Source organism: Protopterus annectens, chromosome 7.part1 (assembly GCF_019279795.1).
Source record: "Protopterus annectens isolate FY-2018-M chromosome 7.part1, PAN1.0, whole genome shotgun sequence".
NCBI classification, from domain to species: domain Eukaryota; kingdom Metazoa; phylum Chordata; order Ceratodontiformes; family Protopteridae; genus Protopterus; species Protopterus annectens.
The window spans coordinates 398,396,640-398,413,610 of NC_056740.1; the positions used below are offsets into that span (position 1 = coordinate 398,396,640).

Genomic DNA, 16,971 nt, shown 5'->3' on the forward strand with positions numbered 1-16,971 from the left:
GGCAGTTTTGTTTAAAACTTGATGCTATCTTGTGCTGTAGCGTCACTGAATACGACAGCGTTTTCTGTAAACACTTACTTTATTTCTATTAGACAATTTCATTAATGAAGTTAAAAGAAAAGACAGTGAGGTGTTTAAATTGGCAGTCTGTGAAAGGGTCCTAAAGTAAGTGTTTCTTGTTTTCCACATTGAAACATTAACTTGGTGGTGTTTGGGGAAAATACCTTTTGTGAGTCCAAAGGAACCACAAACGTTGGTCTGGGAGTTTAATACATCGTTCTAAGCCAAACCTAGATGTTCACAAATTGGAAATTATGCAGATTTTCATGTATAGTCACAGGCCATGTTATGATGTGCCACCTGAAGATTGCATGGGTAAACTGAATCCACTGTAGTCCACCAATCCACTGTGGTGGATGGAGTTGGATGTGTCCATGTCAGAGCAGTGGTTTTAGTGGCTGACATAATTACAATTTATGATTAGTAAGACTGAGTAGCTGCTGGTGTAGTGGGTTAAGCATCCCAAGTAACTCTTGGTAACGGAGTATAAAGACTGGTTTGAGTATTCAGTCTCCAGCTGTGCCTACAAATAGTGTAATGCATGTGCAAAAGTGTCAGCCTCTCCAACAGATAGCTTGCTATCTGCAGTGTACAGGGTAGGCACTGTAATTCATATTGCCCTGTGCGATGCATGGCAGTGTGACTCCAGTGGTGTACCAGTTATAATACTAGTCTCAAAACTGGTTTGGTTTTGCATAGAATGTTTGAACTAGGAGCTTCTCTGTTTTAGTTGCCTGGGAGATGTACAAAGTTTCCAGTGGGCCACCAAGCACTCGTATTAAACTTAAAATCCATTTGATTTCCTAGGTGTCTTGAATGGTAGCCACACTGGCAGAGCCTGCACATTTAGTATTTAGAGTACAAGATTTTAGTTATGACTCAAATTTGAAGGGAGGAAGACTGGTATTCTGATCTTGTGTCTTTACCCTAGTCGTTAGATGCATGTGTAATTCCCAGATGCATGTGTAATTCCCATTGAAAGTTTAAGTCCTCAGTCAGTACTAAGGACTTTGACTTGAGTTTGTGTGCAGCTGTCCCCTACCATTTGTTGACGGGGAGGGGGGGTTGCCATATTGACTGCAGCAAGGGGGTACAAGAGCCTTGCTTAAGTGTGTTGGGGACATTAAATGTTTATAATGTAGCGAATAAGAAGTCCCGTCTCTCATTGTCAAAAGTTCTCGGCATCTCTTTGTATAAAACCACCCAGACCACTGGGGATATTTAGTCAATATGGGATCTGACGGTCGTATCTCTGCTGGATAATTCTCCAGAAGACTTTACCCAATAATTTTTCCAAAGCAGACTTTTGCTTTTTCCTTCACCGTTTGCCATGTCTAGATGGGAGGCATCTGGCTGTAGAAAACTTTAAAGACCCTTGGTTATTGCTGAATATTATGAAACCCGAAGGTAGCCCAGACATCCATCTACTGTCAACTAGTCCAGTATCTTTAATGTATCTGATTTTATGTTGTGATTTAAAAGCAAAGGTAGACTGGCAACAGCGACAGTTCTTTAGTGCGCGGTGGAAAAATGACTATGCAAAATGGTGTCTGGGTGGTCTGCATTAGAAATGCATATGGAAAAGTCTGGTGTATAATTTAAGGGGGAGTTGGCAGCTTGTTGTGCTAGTGTGATGGAGGTGAATGTGGTCATGAAAGGTGGTAACCAAATGTGTGACTTGATCCGCACAGAACTTGTTTACTAAAGTATGCCTTTGGAATGAGGTTTGAGTGTAATCGTAATGAGCTTGCCTGCTGCAAGTCTGCTAAATATGGAGTGTTTAAATCTTGGGGGTTGGAGGAATCTAGTCAGGATGTTTTGTATGTCTGGTGCCCAGTTTACTTAATGAGGAGTTTGTAGTTGTTGGGTCATCCCAATTTTCTCAAGCCTAATGCTTTAAGTTTTGGCTTGTAAATGGGTACTACAACTTGAAGCCTGTTTCATTTTTTCTCTCATAGGTTAGTAATTGTACACTAAATTACAATTTTGGCTTTGCTTTGTCCGTTGTTCTGCACAAGTACTTGTTCTGTGCCAGGTTATAGCAGAAATTGCATGCCTTACTTGGTTTATTGATGCTTTTTGAGTTTTTACTCCACTTGCGTTTGTAATTTTCTTCAGGTGCGATTTGCTCACTGGAGGAGATGTGTGACATCGCCCATGAGTATGGCGCCATAACATTTGTTGATGAAGTTCATGCTGTGGGGTTGTATGGTGCTAGAGGAGGTGGAATAGGGGACCGCGATGGAGTGATGCACAAGATGGACATCATTTCTGGAACTCTCGGTAAGTTGGAATATTTTGGCAAGCTGCAGGTGAAGCTAAAACATTCTTATCCTTTGTACTGCATTGTAGCTATTGGTGAATAAAACTCCCTTGTATATTTGTGTATGTGTATTGTGCCAGCTGTGTGCCCTGCTGGTACAGGTGTTTGAAGCTCTTAGACATTTTCACTAGGCTGGTGCCTGCCTTCATACCATTGCCTTTCACAACGTCCAAGTTATGGTTTGGTGTTGGCTCTGCACCTAAGTTTCAGCATTTCTGTTTTTCTTTCTTGGTACAATGTTTGCAAGGTTTCATGTTTCTTTCAGAGCAGGGAGCTGGCTTTCTGCACTTCAGTTGGCAGTACTGTTATGGGCTCTCATTCTGTGGTGTGATCAAAAATGTAACCATTGCTAATCCATCATTCAGATAACATGTTTAAGGTTCCATCTGAGCTGGAAGTAGCTCCAGTGAATATAAGATCCCTCAACTTGTCAGAGTAGGGAAGTTCTCCAGTGTCCTGGTCGAATTTCCTCCTAGTCTGAGTACCATCTTGCCTCTCGCCTGAAAAGAGGCCATTGTTCAAATGGAACCAACACAGTTTTGTTCTTCGGCTTTTCCTGGTTAGGGGTCGCCACAGCGGAACTCCGGTCCGCTAATGATTGGCAGTAGATGTGTTTACATGTGCCAAGGTGCCAGCTCAACGCCCAACCTTCAACGAAGGCACGCCCATTCTACGCATGTCTTTCGAACATCACTCTACCATGGGGAGGACATGCAGACTCCACACAGAAGGCTCTCCAGCCGAGAATTGAACTGGAGAACCTCCTTGCTGTGAGGCAACAATGCTACTGCTGCACTACCGCGGCTTCCAAATGGGACTAACCCAGTAAAAAGTGTAAAGAAGTAAATGCTGTATTCTTGCTTTCCCTCTTGCAACACCCATATTAAAACAGTTGAGTGGCAACCTAATCCATGATTTTTGCAACCTTAAGTCTGTAGTATTTCCTTTTACTGGGTTTCCTGCTGCAGTAGGTAAGGTACCTACTCTGCTGGCTGCCCCTATGAACTGTCTTATTCAAATGTGTGTGTGTGTGTGTGTGTGTGTGTGTGTGTGTGTGTGTGTGTGTGTGTGTCAGCTTGAAACAGTCCTCCCCCACCAGCACCCACTTTTGGAATCCTGTATCGGTGCTTGCATTTTTGGACCCCTCCCCCACCAGCACCCATTTTTTGGAATCCTGTATTGGTACTTGTATTTTGGGACCTGTTTTGACACTCTGCCTTTTAAAGTACAGGAGAGTCGAGGCACAATGAAAGCATTACCCTTAATCTACTTGAGTGCTGTAGAGTTCCAGCAAATTAAAAATAAAAACGTACAGAATGGATTTTTTTAATACCAGTTAAGGTTGCGTAGCATTATTCAGGGCATGTGGTAGGGGAGTTAAAGTAAGGGTTAATGTGGTGGGGTTAATACTTGAACCAAGTGTAAAGGCTTTTTACCTGGCTAGATGGTTGACTGTAGCCCTCTTAGCCCAGCAAAGGACATGATTTATCACAAACGCAGGATTTCCATTTACTCTTCCTCTACTCTAATTGCCTGCCATTCAAGGCTTCACCGTAAGTGCGGGGATGGCTTCTGTAAACATTCCATGGGTTGCTAAGAGATCGAGCTGCTGCTATTCAAAGTCCCTGAAGTCTTCAGCTGTTGCAAGTCCCCAGTGGTCTGGGCTTTGTGCAGGCTTGTTTTGTAGTTACGTGACAAAGATTTCAATTGAAAAGTGCAGTGTGAAAACAAACGGTTGTATTTGCTGTACATCATAAAAGCAAAGTAGGTCACAGCATTTGATTATGTTAACTGGAAGTTATTGTATGTATTTTATGCATAGTCTCTTTCTTGAAGAGCTGTGACAATTTCAAGCTAAATGTGGTTTCTAGTTTGGTTATTTGCTCTAGTTTGAGAAGCTTGCAGTTCTTGACAGGCTTTACTTTGTGCAAAAAGGTAAAGTGTAGTAATGAAATTGAAGCCAGAGAAAAATAACTCTCACCCAGTGGGCTCTACCTGGTTATCTTTTGCAGGGATCACTGGAGAGCCTGTTGACTACCACCAATATTTGTTTTATTTGTAACCTACACTTGTACGACACCCTTTTCCAGAATTTTTTTCCATCAACTCTTGGAATATTGCATGTTTTCTCCTGCATTAGAAAACATGCCTAGGTACCATCATGGCTTGGTAAAGAGGCTCCGTGACCCTTATACCACTAATAATGTATCTTCTGAGTGAGCAAGTTCTGTGTCGGGCAGCTGAGGCTCTACAGTAAAGTTGGCCTCCCATTAATATAGCCAGAGGGGGAAAAGGCATAGTCAGCTGGGTTGTTTGTTTTTTAACTCTGTCTACTGCTTGTTACTCCTTCATGCTTGTTCCTTGACTGCCACATGACTTCAATTGGGGAAAGAACCCTAGCTTTCTGAACACTTAAATGTATTGAAACTGTCAAGCGAGTCACTTTATGGGGGTGAAGGCTAAGTGAGCTCCCCCGCTTTTTAAGCGGCATATATATTTAAAGAATTGTGTAGAGTAAAACATTCTTAGTAGCATGCCGAAGGACAAAGTTTTTCAGCTTAAAGTAGAAAATGCTTCTCATAGTGCTGTCACATGACGACAAGGGAGTGCTGCCTCATGATGCCATCATGAGTTTCTTTTGCTCCTTTTTTCATTCCTACAGTTATGGGAATATCTGGGGACCAACACTGGTTGGTCAGATGCCTGAATAGTCTGTTCATTTCTTGAAATAGATTTCGTACCAGATTAGTTGAAGCCCGGGTTAACAGTGACTGCCACCAGTACAGTTTACCCATCTGGGTGCTGCTAGAAATTGGGCTACTGTTGGCTGAACGAGAAGAGGGGGCAGGCATGCCTGAGACAGGAAGGTTAGGAGTGTGGTAGTGAAGGTAGGAACGTTGAATGTTAGCAGTATGACTGGTACAGGGACAGAGCTAGATGACATGACGGAGAGAAGGAAGGTTGATTATATTGTGTGCAAGAGACCAAATGGAAGGGGAGTAAGGCCAGGTGTATCGGAGGCTGGCTCAAATTGTTCTATCTTGGTGTGGATGGGAGGAGAAATGGGGTAAGGGTTATCCTGAAGGAACAGTATGCCAACAGTGTTTTGGAAGTGAAGAGTGTATGTCTGCTATGAAACTAGAAATTGATGGTGTAATGATGAATGTTGGTGCATATGCTTCGCAAGTTGGGTGTGCGATGGATGAGAGAAAAAAGTGAGTTGGATGAAGTGGTTGGTGGTGAGTGTACCCAAGGGTGAGTGACAATTTAGACCTGGTGGTGGAATGAGTAAGTGCAGGAGAGTATACAGTGAAAGCGATTGGCAAAGTGGGATTGCCATATGAAAATAGACAGGAGTTTAAGAAGATGAGGTGCATGGTAAAGAGCAGGCGAAAGATAAGGACTATGGGGAGTTGTATGAAAGTTTTCCCCCTTCAGTGTGAAACAAGGACATGTACCCATTTGACTAGACAGAGGGACCTAACTGGGACAGATGTGCAGAAAGACTATTTTAAGGGGCTAATGAATGAAGAGAATTCAGTGAGACCTGTGAAGGTTTTTTTTCTGTCACCAGCGTTGGCTTAACATTGAGATCAAGCTATGAATACAGCCACTTTCCCTGCTGTACAGCAATGCCTTTTCAGGTAATCCTGTACCTAGTTGATGGCTTTTGTGCTTGCAAAAGTTTTTTGCTTCTGACAGTTCAGGATCACAGCACATGCTGTACTTTTGGGAATAAAATAACATTGTTTAGGGATATTGGATAAACCAGTAACACGTCTTCAGCATTTTACTTGTTTTGTGAAATACCTGAATATTACCCTCATGGTAGCCAGCTAAAAGCTTTTGGGACATTTGAGTTGGTGTTTCACTGCCAGCATTATTGGTGCAAATGGATATTAAGACTGCTTCTGCCTTGGTGCTTTTTTATCCACCATTACCACCGAAATCTGTGTGGTGGTCTACATTTAGGGTACATTGCTGACATTTGGTGCATGGTTCAATGAGTCTTTAGGTTACACCCCCCCCCCAGCCTGATTCCATGTGGTCTTGCATCTTCCCCCAAGAGGCACATGGTTCTTGATGCCACTTTGTCTGGTTCAACTTTGGACACAGTGGGGGTGTTCTGACACTTGATCCTTTGAACTAGCAGGCCACCTTAGCACGGTTTGTTATATTTGGCTGCAGTAAGTGGGTGTTTATTTATTTATTTTTTTTATATTGCAGTAATTTGTAACACTTCCCATTGTTTCTTGTAACAGGAAAAGCCTTTGGTTGTGTTGGCGGCTACATTGCTAGTACATCCTCGTTGATAGACACTGTACGGTCGTATGCTGCTGGCTTTATATTCACCACGTCTTTGCCACCGATGCTTCTGGCTGGAGCTATAGAATCCGTCCGGATCATTAAGAGTGAGGAAGGAAGAGCGCTACGTCGGCAGCACCAGCGGAATGTTAAACTCATGAGGCAGATGTTGATGGATGCCGGCCTTCCTGTGGTACATTGCCCTAGTCACATCATTCCTATCAGGGTAAGTGGCCATCTTCTGCCTGTTTCATATCTGAAGGTCTCTCATAGCATTTTATCATAAGCCTGTACTAGTTTCAGGCTTGCAGAAAGTTGCTTGGTATTTGGCACCTTCTCTGTGACTAACTCTACCTCCATTAAATGTATTGTAAGATTTAATACAACCATCTTAACAACCTGGCAGTTTAACTCTTTCCTCCACCCCCTCAAAAAAAAAAAAAAAACCCTTTAATGGACTCTGACTTGCTTTTATACCTCTGCACATATATGGTCTTTGCTGTGTAGCCCTTTTGTGGGTGTGATTATGTAATGAGGGTAGGTGCAGTTCTGTGCTGCTTCAGCTTATTGTATCCTTGAGGGAGGTTGTGCAGGCATTTGAAGCACCTCACCCTTCCCCAAATATTTTGCAGATCGCATCCAGGTAGCATTTGCCCTATAAATGGCACTTTGGGCACCGAGGAACGGATGTGAAGATGCAAAGGTCAGGTCATAAGATGAATTCATCTTTGTGTCCTAATTTTTATTTTGGTCTGTGTTGAGATGTCCATCCAGAGGGCACATTGGGAAAGATTTGTCCACTCTTGCTCATATGACTAACTTCTGGCGTATGTCCCATAATTTTGCTGAAGTCAGACTTGGTTGTATAGTTCCGAGTGTATGACTAACACCATTCAGTGTCACAGCTGCCAGCAGGTAAGAGGTCCTGTACTTCTTTTGTCTTTGGTTACACATGAACCAAATGTGGATCTTTGGTTACACATGAACCAAATGTATGGATAAGACTGTCTTTTGTGCATGTTTGCACCTATCCCAGCCTCCTGTGGTTGGGGAGCACCAGGTAATTCATTGTATGCCAGTTCATTTTGTTGGGATCAGAACTCCGGCCAAAGTTTAGATTTTATAAAATATAATCTTGTATATGTTTTATTGACCCATTTCTCTAACTATTGGATGAAATTGCAGAAATGTATTTTTTGGCTGTGCCCCACAATTATAAAATGTTCACATAAGCTACACTAGTGTAGTATAAAATTTTCCAGTTACTTTTTAGGCCTTGGCTGTTATCTGGCTAGAACATGGAGTTTTATAGGGAGTACAAGGATAGAATATACAAAATGGTATCTACATAGAAATAGAACTGTAGGCAATACAAGTCCTCAACAAAAATGCATGTAATTACTATAAAGAATAAGAGAACTGCAACAGAAGCCATCAAATGGAATAACTACAAACCCTGGTTAATTTGATAGTCCCAGCTATACTTCAAAGATTAATAATTTCTGAAGCTGTCATTGTGTAGATGTCGTCTGAAGCACCCAGTATTTTTTTCAGCTAACTTGACTAGACGTGTGGCTGTTAAATTATACCATCTCCAGCACAATCTTTTGTTTTAGTGGGCATTTTACTATCCTGTTTAAGTCAGTGGCTTGTAATTTTTAAGGAACAGAGCTACATGGGGGGGGGGGGAGCTTCCTGATGTCATGTCAGAGTGGAAATGATTTTTCTGTAGTTTTGAGCTTTCATGTCAGAGTGGAAATGATTTTTCTGTAGTTTTGAGCTTGCCAGTAGTTTAAAACAGGTGCAGACTGCGGTTTCTTCATAACCAGTACAATTTGAATTTTTTTTTTTTTTTTGCAGGTTTCAGATGCTGCAAAGAACAACCAGATCTGTGATACTTTAATGAGTAGGTACAACATCTATGTCCAGGCGATCAATTACCCAACAGTCCCCCGTGGTGAAGAGCTGCTCCGCACTGCACCAACACCGCATCATAATCCACAGATGATGAGCTACTTCCTTGGTGAGTCGCACTTAAACCAACAGGCAGAACACCTAACAGCACAGTAAAATGTCAGCTTGTATGAACTGCTGTTTCTAAAGGATTACCTGACTATTGTTGCAGTGAAAGTTTAATGCAGAACTTTTGATACCCCATGGTTCATGTGTACGTCTCACGGGAAGGCATTGCAGAGTTAATATTCACAACTTGCTAATCTAGTTTTTAATGTTGGCTGCACTGGTGTAAATTGGTAATGTCCTTTCTGTAAGCCAGGTAATTCATTTTAATGGCTTGGGTACTTGGGTTCATAGGTTGGTACTAGGCCATCGGCCCTAGGGCCTGTACAAGCCTAGCTATAATTCCCTGGATATTTCTTCCTGCAATATTTACTTCCCTGGACCCCTGTCTAGCAGGGCAACTGACAGGAAATTCACCTCGGATCACATCTCTCATCCAATTGTCAAGGTTTCTTTTGAAGAGGGCCAAGGAAGTGCTCTGCTTGACATGTATGGGCAGTCTATTCCAGAGTATGGGGATCTGGGTCAGGAACCTATCCCTCCAGCATGTTTTGTTCATTGTGATGACAAGGTTTAGATTCCTGGAGCGTGTGGCTCTGAGGGATTGGGATTTAAGTGGAGCATGTCCAACAGCTCAGGGTTTGACATGGCCTTGTATGTTAAGCAGAGTTCACCTCTTGAGTAGACTATATGCCACAGAGTATAGCTGGAGTTTTTTTAGACTGTCAGCATAAGGCATCTGCTTTAAGCCTGTGATTCTTTTAGTGAGGTATTTCTGTGGCCTTTCCAGCTGTTGAGATGTCTTGTGAGGTACATACCAAACTGGGCGTTGTACTCTATAATGGGTCTAATGAGGGATGAGTACAGTGGGACAATGACTTTTCATCCAGGGGGAAAAAAAAAAAAAAAGCTGTAAACAGTGAAGCATGGTTTTGTTTGACACCAGTATGGAGGACAGGACCTGTTCAAATCCACCTTTCTGAGAGCAGTAGTTGTAGCTCCCAGGATGGTGCTCTCCCATGGAAGAACAATTGCCAAGCACCTTGCTCCAGGTAAAATTGTGATTTTTAAAGTCATCTGTGTAAAGGCCCATCTCTGTTTCAGTTATAGACGGCCTTTTGTAGCTGAAGTACTGATCACATCCCATTGTAAACTTGCACTGGTAACCAAACAAAATATTGGCACCTGTTTTTACAGATATGGAGACTGGCCAAAATATACAAAGTCTGAGATGCCATTTCTTGGAATATTCCCTTTTCTTCAAGGTATGGCAGTGTAGGCATTGGTGTGTACTACAAATGTTTCAAATTTGCTCTTCTCCTGTGGTGGTTTTTCATGCTGGCACTCAGAAATTGCATTCCCATCTTTTCTTTTAATGTGTTCCATAGGCCCATTTCATATACCTCCAGAATTGTTTCTAGTCATGGACAGCAACTCCAGTCTTATTCTTTAAAGTCTGCTTACTCTGCCTCCAATTATGGCACATTTTCCTCATTTAGCTGGCAAGTCTATACTGGCCTCCAGAACATTCTGGTAATTTGCCAGCAGCCTGTGTAATAAGCAGCACCTTACATCTGCAATTCTCAGCCTAGCATTGTTTGCTTTCTTGTATTGTACCCATGATGCATTGTTGAGTCTTAAAGAGCTCTGATCTTTTGTAACACATGAGTACCCTGGTCTCCCCACTCAGCTTTCCTGCCTTTTTTAGACATGTCTGGTGCTACCTCTGTCCCAATGTAGCTTTTTTGATCTTTGCTCTCCATTTGTCTACCTCTTGCCAGCCTCCACCCCACTCAACAAAAAACAATATAGATAGACTGGTGTCCAGTAATTCTCCTTTAACGTTGGCAGTGACCTGGTCCTAGAATTCTGCAGTGTGCGAGTGCAGTTTTTGGAGCTTTAACCAGCATACCCCAGACGTTGGTAACATTTCCTGGCATGAAGGTGTGGTTGCAGTATCCTGGTCTGAGATTACTATTGCCAATTCAGTTTCCAGTTGGCTTGGCCTACACTTGTAATGTCCATGTAATACTGACACCAATACTGTACCAGATTCTGTGAGGGGATTCTGCTTCCATCACTGCATCTTTTTAGATCTCTCTATTGCTGAATACATGCATGCAGAGCATCTGTTTAGTTTTCCAGCTACTTTTCAGGCCTTATTGTAACCAGTTCTGTTAACCTGGCTACAACACTGATTCAAGTGCATCCATCTCGGGTTCAGCCTCGAGTGAAATAGCCTTGCCATAAAGGCATGGTATTTAGAGGTATAAAATACTTTATTGGATTTTTTTTGCTTAAATATAAGCACTGATTGTAATAAAAAAATGACACCGTACAGTGGGGAATAAATGGCACTACATATTGTAGTTTTCCAGTAACATTTTAAACCAAAGGAAGGAGGGCATGCTCTCTTTGTTTGCAGTTGAGCAAACGGGTGTTTTTCATAAGCAACTGCAAATATTTTCTGTAAAGGTGCCAAGCTTCATTTCCCATCCTGATGAAAAGGGGATGTGTAGTTACTGACTTGGCTAGTTACCCCAGTATAGATGAAGCATTTGCACTGTGCAGTCTTGGGTGGAACTTTAGATTGATCAAAACTTGAGTAACCTTTTAGGTTTCTATTGACAGGCTGTGTTTACTTAGTCTTTGTAGCTGTGTGTTTTGAAGAGGAGGAACATTTTAGTAAGAGCAAAGATTGATCCTGTCTTTTGGAGATGGTAGAATAGAGATCCCAGTAGCATGTCTGGTGGGACCTTTAAGATGGTTCAGTGATGCATTTCTTGGAGTAACGTTAACTGGCAGAGGTTTTTGAAAGACTTTGGTCCTTCAGACTTGCAGGAGAAGTCAGCCCTGTCCAGCTAAAGTATGTAGGGACTTCAGGGTGGTCTGTAGCTGTACTGCACGTATAATGAAAGGAGCAGCAATGATTCCTGATCCTGAGGGCTGAAACTGATTTTTAATTGAAAATCGTTTTGCGTTCTTTCCATAGCTTTTAGCCAAGCTCGCGAAAGACCATTTGGAGCACTTTATGGTCTGTGAAGTCCATAAAAAAACTGTCCATTGTCCAGATTCAGTGTCATTCTTTGTAGTAGTAACATGCTTGGCAAGCTTCTCAGTAGAAAGTTCTGTAATGTATTCAGCCAGGTGGATTTGGTTTACTTTTCTGAGCGAGACCTGAGCTCAGACCTGCTGTATTTCCTGTAGTACAATGAAACTTCATTGTGTGTGTAGTCTTTGGCTTGATTCCCAGCTATCTTATCTGCTTGCCCTAATTTGTTGTATACTGTTCTTGCTCCCTACAGCTTTAGCCATGCTAGATGTCCTGCATTGTACTTTTTTTATGAATTTCATCCCACTTTAATCACTTCCTTATTCCATTCTGTCCTCTTCCATTACCCATCTTCCTAGGAAATAAAGCACAATGTTCCCTTTTTCTCTATCTAGATCTGAATGACACCTTTCTCTGCTTTAATGTTCCTAGCAGTGTATCGCTTGCTAATTTTTATTTTGCTCCCATCCATGCTTTTAGTTTTACAGAGGACTGCAGATTTAATGCCATTGCCTGCTGATAGTTATCCATCATCTCTCCAAGTTGCCTGATTCGTCATTTGTATGTTAGAGCCACTTACCTGCTAAATATCATTGTGTACAAGATTTCTTACACTTGGCTACTGACCACTCGTTAAAAGAGCACTCCAGATAAGGGAACAAAGATGCACTGTTGGAAGGCAGTCGAAGTAATGCACCCACATTTATGACCAAGGTTTAACTTCCATTCGAGAAGGCCTTTTCTAAAATGAGACCTGCTACTTGGAACCAGTTTACTGTGAAAAGCTACAAGAGTGTTTTTATTGCAAGCTGTGTCTTCACAGTATCTTTACAATGTATCTAAAATGCAACTGCTTTTGAGAGACTGGCTAATGACTGTAGCTTACTATTAAACTCTATAGCGTGTACTACAGTAATTTTATAAATCCATTGAAAGAAAATTCACTCCATGTACATAATTCAGATGAGATACTAAACTGTAGTTCCATCTGCCAGAGTTGGTAGATTGGGTGGATATAAAAGATCCCATGGCACCGAAGTAGGGAAGTTCCCTAAAACCCCGGACAAAACAAATCTCTTGTAGTGCAATTGCCAGCTCCCTGGAACAGAGGATACAAATTGCATATATATATATATATATATATATATATATATATATATATATATATATATATATATATATATATATATATATATATATATAAATATATAAATTTTTTTTTTTTTTTTTTTTTTTACTAATTTGTATATTGAAAATGGTAATATCTGTGTAATTGACATTTACCTACATGTGTGTTTACTTGTATATGTGTTCTTGGAAAGGTAAAATCTAGCTACTGTCTGAGCTGATGTGCAAAACCTGCTGTACCTCTTACTGTACAGTGTTCTCCCCAGGTCGTGACTGAAGGGTTAATGTACCATATATCCTCTTGCCCAGTTATCAAACAATGCCGTGTAGACGTGTCAGTTGGAGACCACTTTCTCCTATGCAGTTGGTCTGGATTTTCATTGCCACAGCACTGCCTACTTTGGGTGGCTTGACTAAGTGGGCTTTTCTCCTTGAAAAGACGCGACATGCACATGTAGACATACAGGCTACCTGCTTTCTGTAATAATCTGTTTTGAACTTGCATGTAACTTTTATGATAGAATTCTCACTGAGCCATCCGGAATGTTTCAGTTCTCTCTCCTCTGCTGTTTTGAGCCCTTCCACGTAAATGTAGCCTATTCCCATGTGTTAGTCTGTTTCTTTGGGTACCTTGTCCATATTTAGATCTTTTAAGCTTCCAGGAAAATAAAACTTCTGTTGCCCCATTTCCTGGGGGGGGGGGGATGGGGGCTAGCCTGAGTTTGCAGAGCTTCACAATAAGGTTGAACTGTATTTGTATTTACTGCTCAGTGCAATGTTATGGGTGTGATGCACTGAAATAAAAATGTGGATACTATGGCAAAGCCTTTCCCTTTCTTCTTTCCTCCCCTGTTGTTATCCATAGTCCTCATTTTTGTCGCCTTCTGTTTTATAACCATTTCCCATTCTTCGTTTTGAGGTCCTTGTGTAGTTGTCTAGATGCTGTGTGGTATCTTGTTCAAGACTGCACAGCTGACCACATCACCTTACTTCACTGACGCATCTGTACTCGCCCACTTGTTGAAACCTGCAGGAAGGTTGTGTTCTCTGCTTCGTTCCTTTCTGTCATTTGTCATCCATTGCCATTCTCAATCTTCCTGCGCTACACTGCTTCAGTAATAATTTTACACGTGTAACCCACTTTCTCAGTGACCATGCCTGTCCTACATGTCTCCCTTGCTTGATGTTTAGTTAGTCCTGCCTTAGTAGCTGTCGGATCTGTTTGTGGTGTATCTACTACTTACTGATTGTACGATACGTAATTCCTTCTCTCCTTGCTGTAGTCTCAAACAATGAAAGTGGAAGAGGAGTCCTTAATTTGCAACACCCACAGGTAAAAGTAAACTGGGTGTACTGATGTGATTTTTATTTGTGTTGGCTCAGCTTAATTAGTGTGTACTGTTTAATTTGACAAATGTTTATTGCAGGTGTTAACACTAGTTCTTAAAGGCAAGATAGTTGTGATGCAAAGTGAGGGAGTATTTTACATTTTTGGTAATGTTAAACTGTTTCCAAAATGATGAAATGCTGTACTTTCTTCCCTGCAGTACAAAAAAATAGTTAAACACTTTTTTTTTTTTTTTTGCAAACAGAAAAACTGCTGCTCACTTGGAAGGAAGTGGGTTTGGAGCTCAACCCTCATCCACTGACCGAATGTAACTACTGCAGAAGACCCCTTCACTTTGAAGTCATGAGTGAACGAGAGCGGTCCTATTTTGATGGCCTGAGTAATTTGGTGTCAGTCAGTGCTTGACGAACTATCTTGTATTTGCACTGGACTTAAATGCACCATTTATATTACGATTTCAATGGAGAGCACTTTGTGTAATTTGAATCAAGTAATAAAATTAAAAAAAAAGCACTTAAACTATTGTTTGTTTAGAATTCATTTCTGTTTTGTCTTCAATATTTGCTTCCCATTCCTAGACAGAAAATTGGGAAGTGATTTGAAGTCTTTTAAAATGATGGATCAATAGAGTAATGCAGTTATGAAAAGAGTGAAGTAACTGATTTAACTGTATGCATGAAGTAAGTGTTGCTTCTGTGTGGAAAAGGAAGCACTAGTCAAGCTAGAGATTAGTTTATTGGGTTTGAGTGAAGGTGAAGCTATTTTTAAGGGAGTATAAGCCACTAAGATTATGGTGGAAAAATAACTGGGGTATAAGTAAGCCTTCCTAATGAAATGAAAAAAAAAATGTGGTATTTAGGAAAGCGGCTACGTATGTAATGCTCTGAACTCTTCACTGTATTCAAGGTCTTGTCATATAGGAGAGAGCATGCTAGAACAAGACATCTAGAACAATGATACCCTTGTGCATCTCTAGTCTTAATTTTCTTTGGTCTAGATGTATTTAGTGGAATGTTCACCTCTGCTGTAGCTGTGTACCATGAGGGAGTTTCAAACTATGGCAGGTGTGCTTAAGCTCTCCAAAGCCACCCAGTGTTTCACTTAACACTTCTGAATTCTTTTATTCAGCATCCCAAGAATCCTGACCTACTCCTAGGAAGTCTGTTTTCACAGGGTCACTAAGAATCCAGTAACTGATGCTGTAGTGGTGTCCACGTATGATGCTGAGGGATCAAAATGGGTTCTAAGCCAAAATCCTCTTTCCACTGATTGGGAGTAGTCTTGGACCATTTTGAGAGGGGGGGGGGGTTACACTCTAGCAATGCTGATCTCCACAGCTGTAAATGTAGCTGTAAACTTTTAGACCCCCTGTCGTTCACTATCATTGAAGTACTTCCAACAGTTGGACAAGATTGGGGAGGTAATTAACAAAACAGTGAAGGCAAAGCTGTCAAGCTTGTCCACTTGGCTATTTTGATGGCCAGACATGCCATAAAATGTAGTGCTGATGGTGTGGATGCATTATCCAGGGTTTAGTGCCTGTAATTTGATGTCTGGATGCTACACCTGCTGCCAGCTGTAGAGGCATAATCCTGTCCTCCAAAACTGGGGAAGGAACTGCTCTTTAAGGTAATCTTAAACTAGAAGTAAATGGGAATCTAAACCTTTTAAGTTCCCCTACCACAGTATAGTAAGAACAATCTAAAGCTGAAGGAGAGCAAAATCTTGCAAAAGTGTAGATTGCATGGTAATTGGAAAGGAAGCTCTGGGGGCCATTGTGGCTAGCGGCCCAGGCAGGGAGAAGCAGTTAACTGCAGTACTACTATCCTCAACTCTGACATCAGCCCTTAAATACCCCATAGATGTTCTTCATGTTTCACTGTTGCAATAATCACATTTGGGTTATCCCTGCCAGGGTAGCCCTCGGCTGGCCTGAATACCAGAGACTTAATATTTCTGCGTCGGTTGCTGTTGCTTGAGGACTGACGTCAGGTCATCGGTATAAAGTAAGGCAGCCAACGCCATTACAGCAGTCTTTCTTGCTGTGAAGCCTGAAGAAGCAGTCCGCCTCTATTTGAGTTGGTCTCCAAATTGAAGTTGAAGTCGTCTAAAGCTAAGCTACCCCGTTGGGGATCCTTTTTTTTTCCTTGCACTAACCGATGTCAGAAAAAATTGTCTTGCCTGTGGAAAGCAAATACCACATGGAGACTCTTACTGGGTCACTTGTTTAGGCCCAGACCACAATGTCCCCTGTCACGTCTGTGACGGGGGACATTCATAGTCAGGCCCTTATTCTAGCCAGATATTCTGATTTACAGTCCTCAAATTCCGATATGGCTTTGGTAAGCCATCTGACAGCAGATCTTCCAAAAAAAATAAAGATAGACAAGAGGCAGACTGCACAGGTCCAAGCCTACAGACTACTCTTCTGTTAAACTAGTCAATTCTCCGTTACTTTCGCAGCCCCTAATGCCCGCTTCTCTTAATTTGCAGGCCACTACAGAGACCCTTTTGGAGTCCTGTATGCCACAGAACTCTTCGACTAAGGATCCTGTGGTCATCTCTACTTTGGATGGGTCTGGATCCACTGAGCAGGCACCAGCTTCCGAGGAAGTTCGGACCAATGGTTTGAACCACACCCAAGAAACCGACCCAGTCTCGGGCACCTGCTACCTTGCCTCAGTCTTAAATGCTTAAAATGACCTTATGCTGGGAAGCCAAGCTACTCCCCTCAAA

General features: G+C 41.7%; 1 protein-coding gene across 5 annotated transcripts in view; it reads left to right on the forward strand.

Moving 5' to 3' along the window:
- Window positions 1–14,754, forward strand: part of ALAS1 (5'-aminolevulinate synthase 1) — a 38,071-nt gene extending 23,317 nt beyond the window's left edge. For all 5 annotated transcript variants that reach the window (XM_044078849.1, XM_044078851.1, XM_044078850.1 and 2 more), the window contains exons 8-11: window positions 2,179–2,343; window positions 6,646–6,914; window positions 8,549–8,711; window positions 14,480–14,754. In XM_044078849.1, the coding sequence (XP_043934784.1) occupies window positions 2,179–2,343; window positions 6,646–6,914; window positions 8,549–8,711; window positions 14,480–14,640 (758 nt within the window). In that variant the 3' untranslated portion in view covers window positions 14,641–14,754. The remainder of the gene's footprint in view (window positions 1–2,178; window positions 2,344–6,645; window positions 6,915–8,548; window positions 8,712–14,479) is intronic.
- The last annotated feature ends 2,217 nt before the right edge of the window (window positions 14,755–16,971 follow it).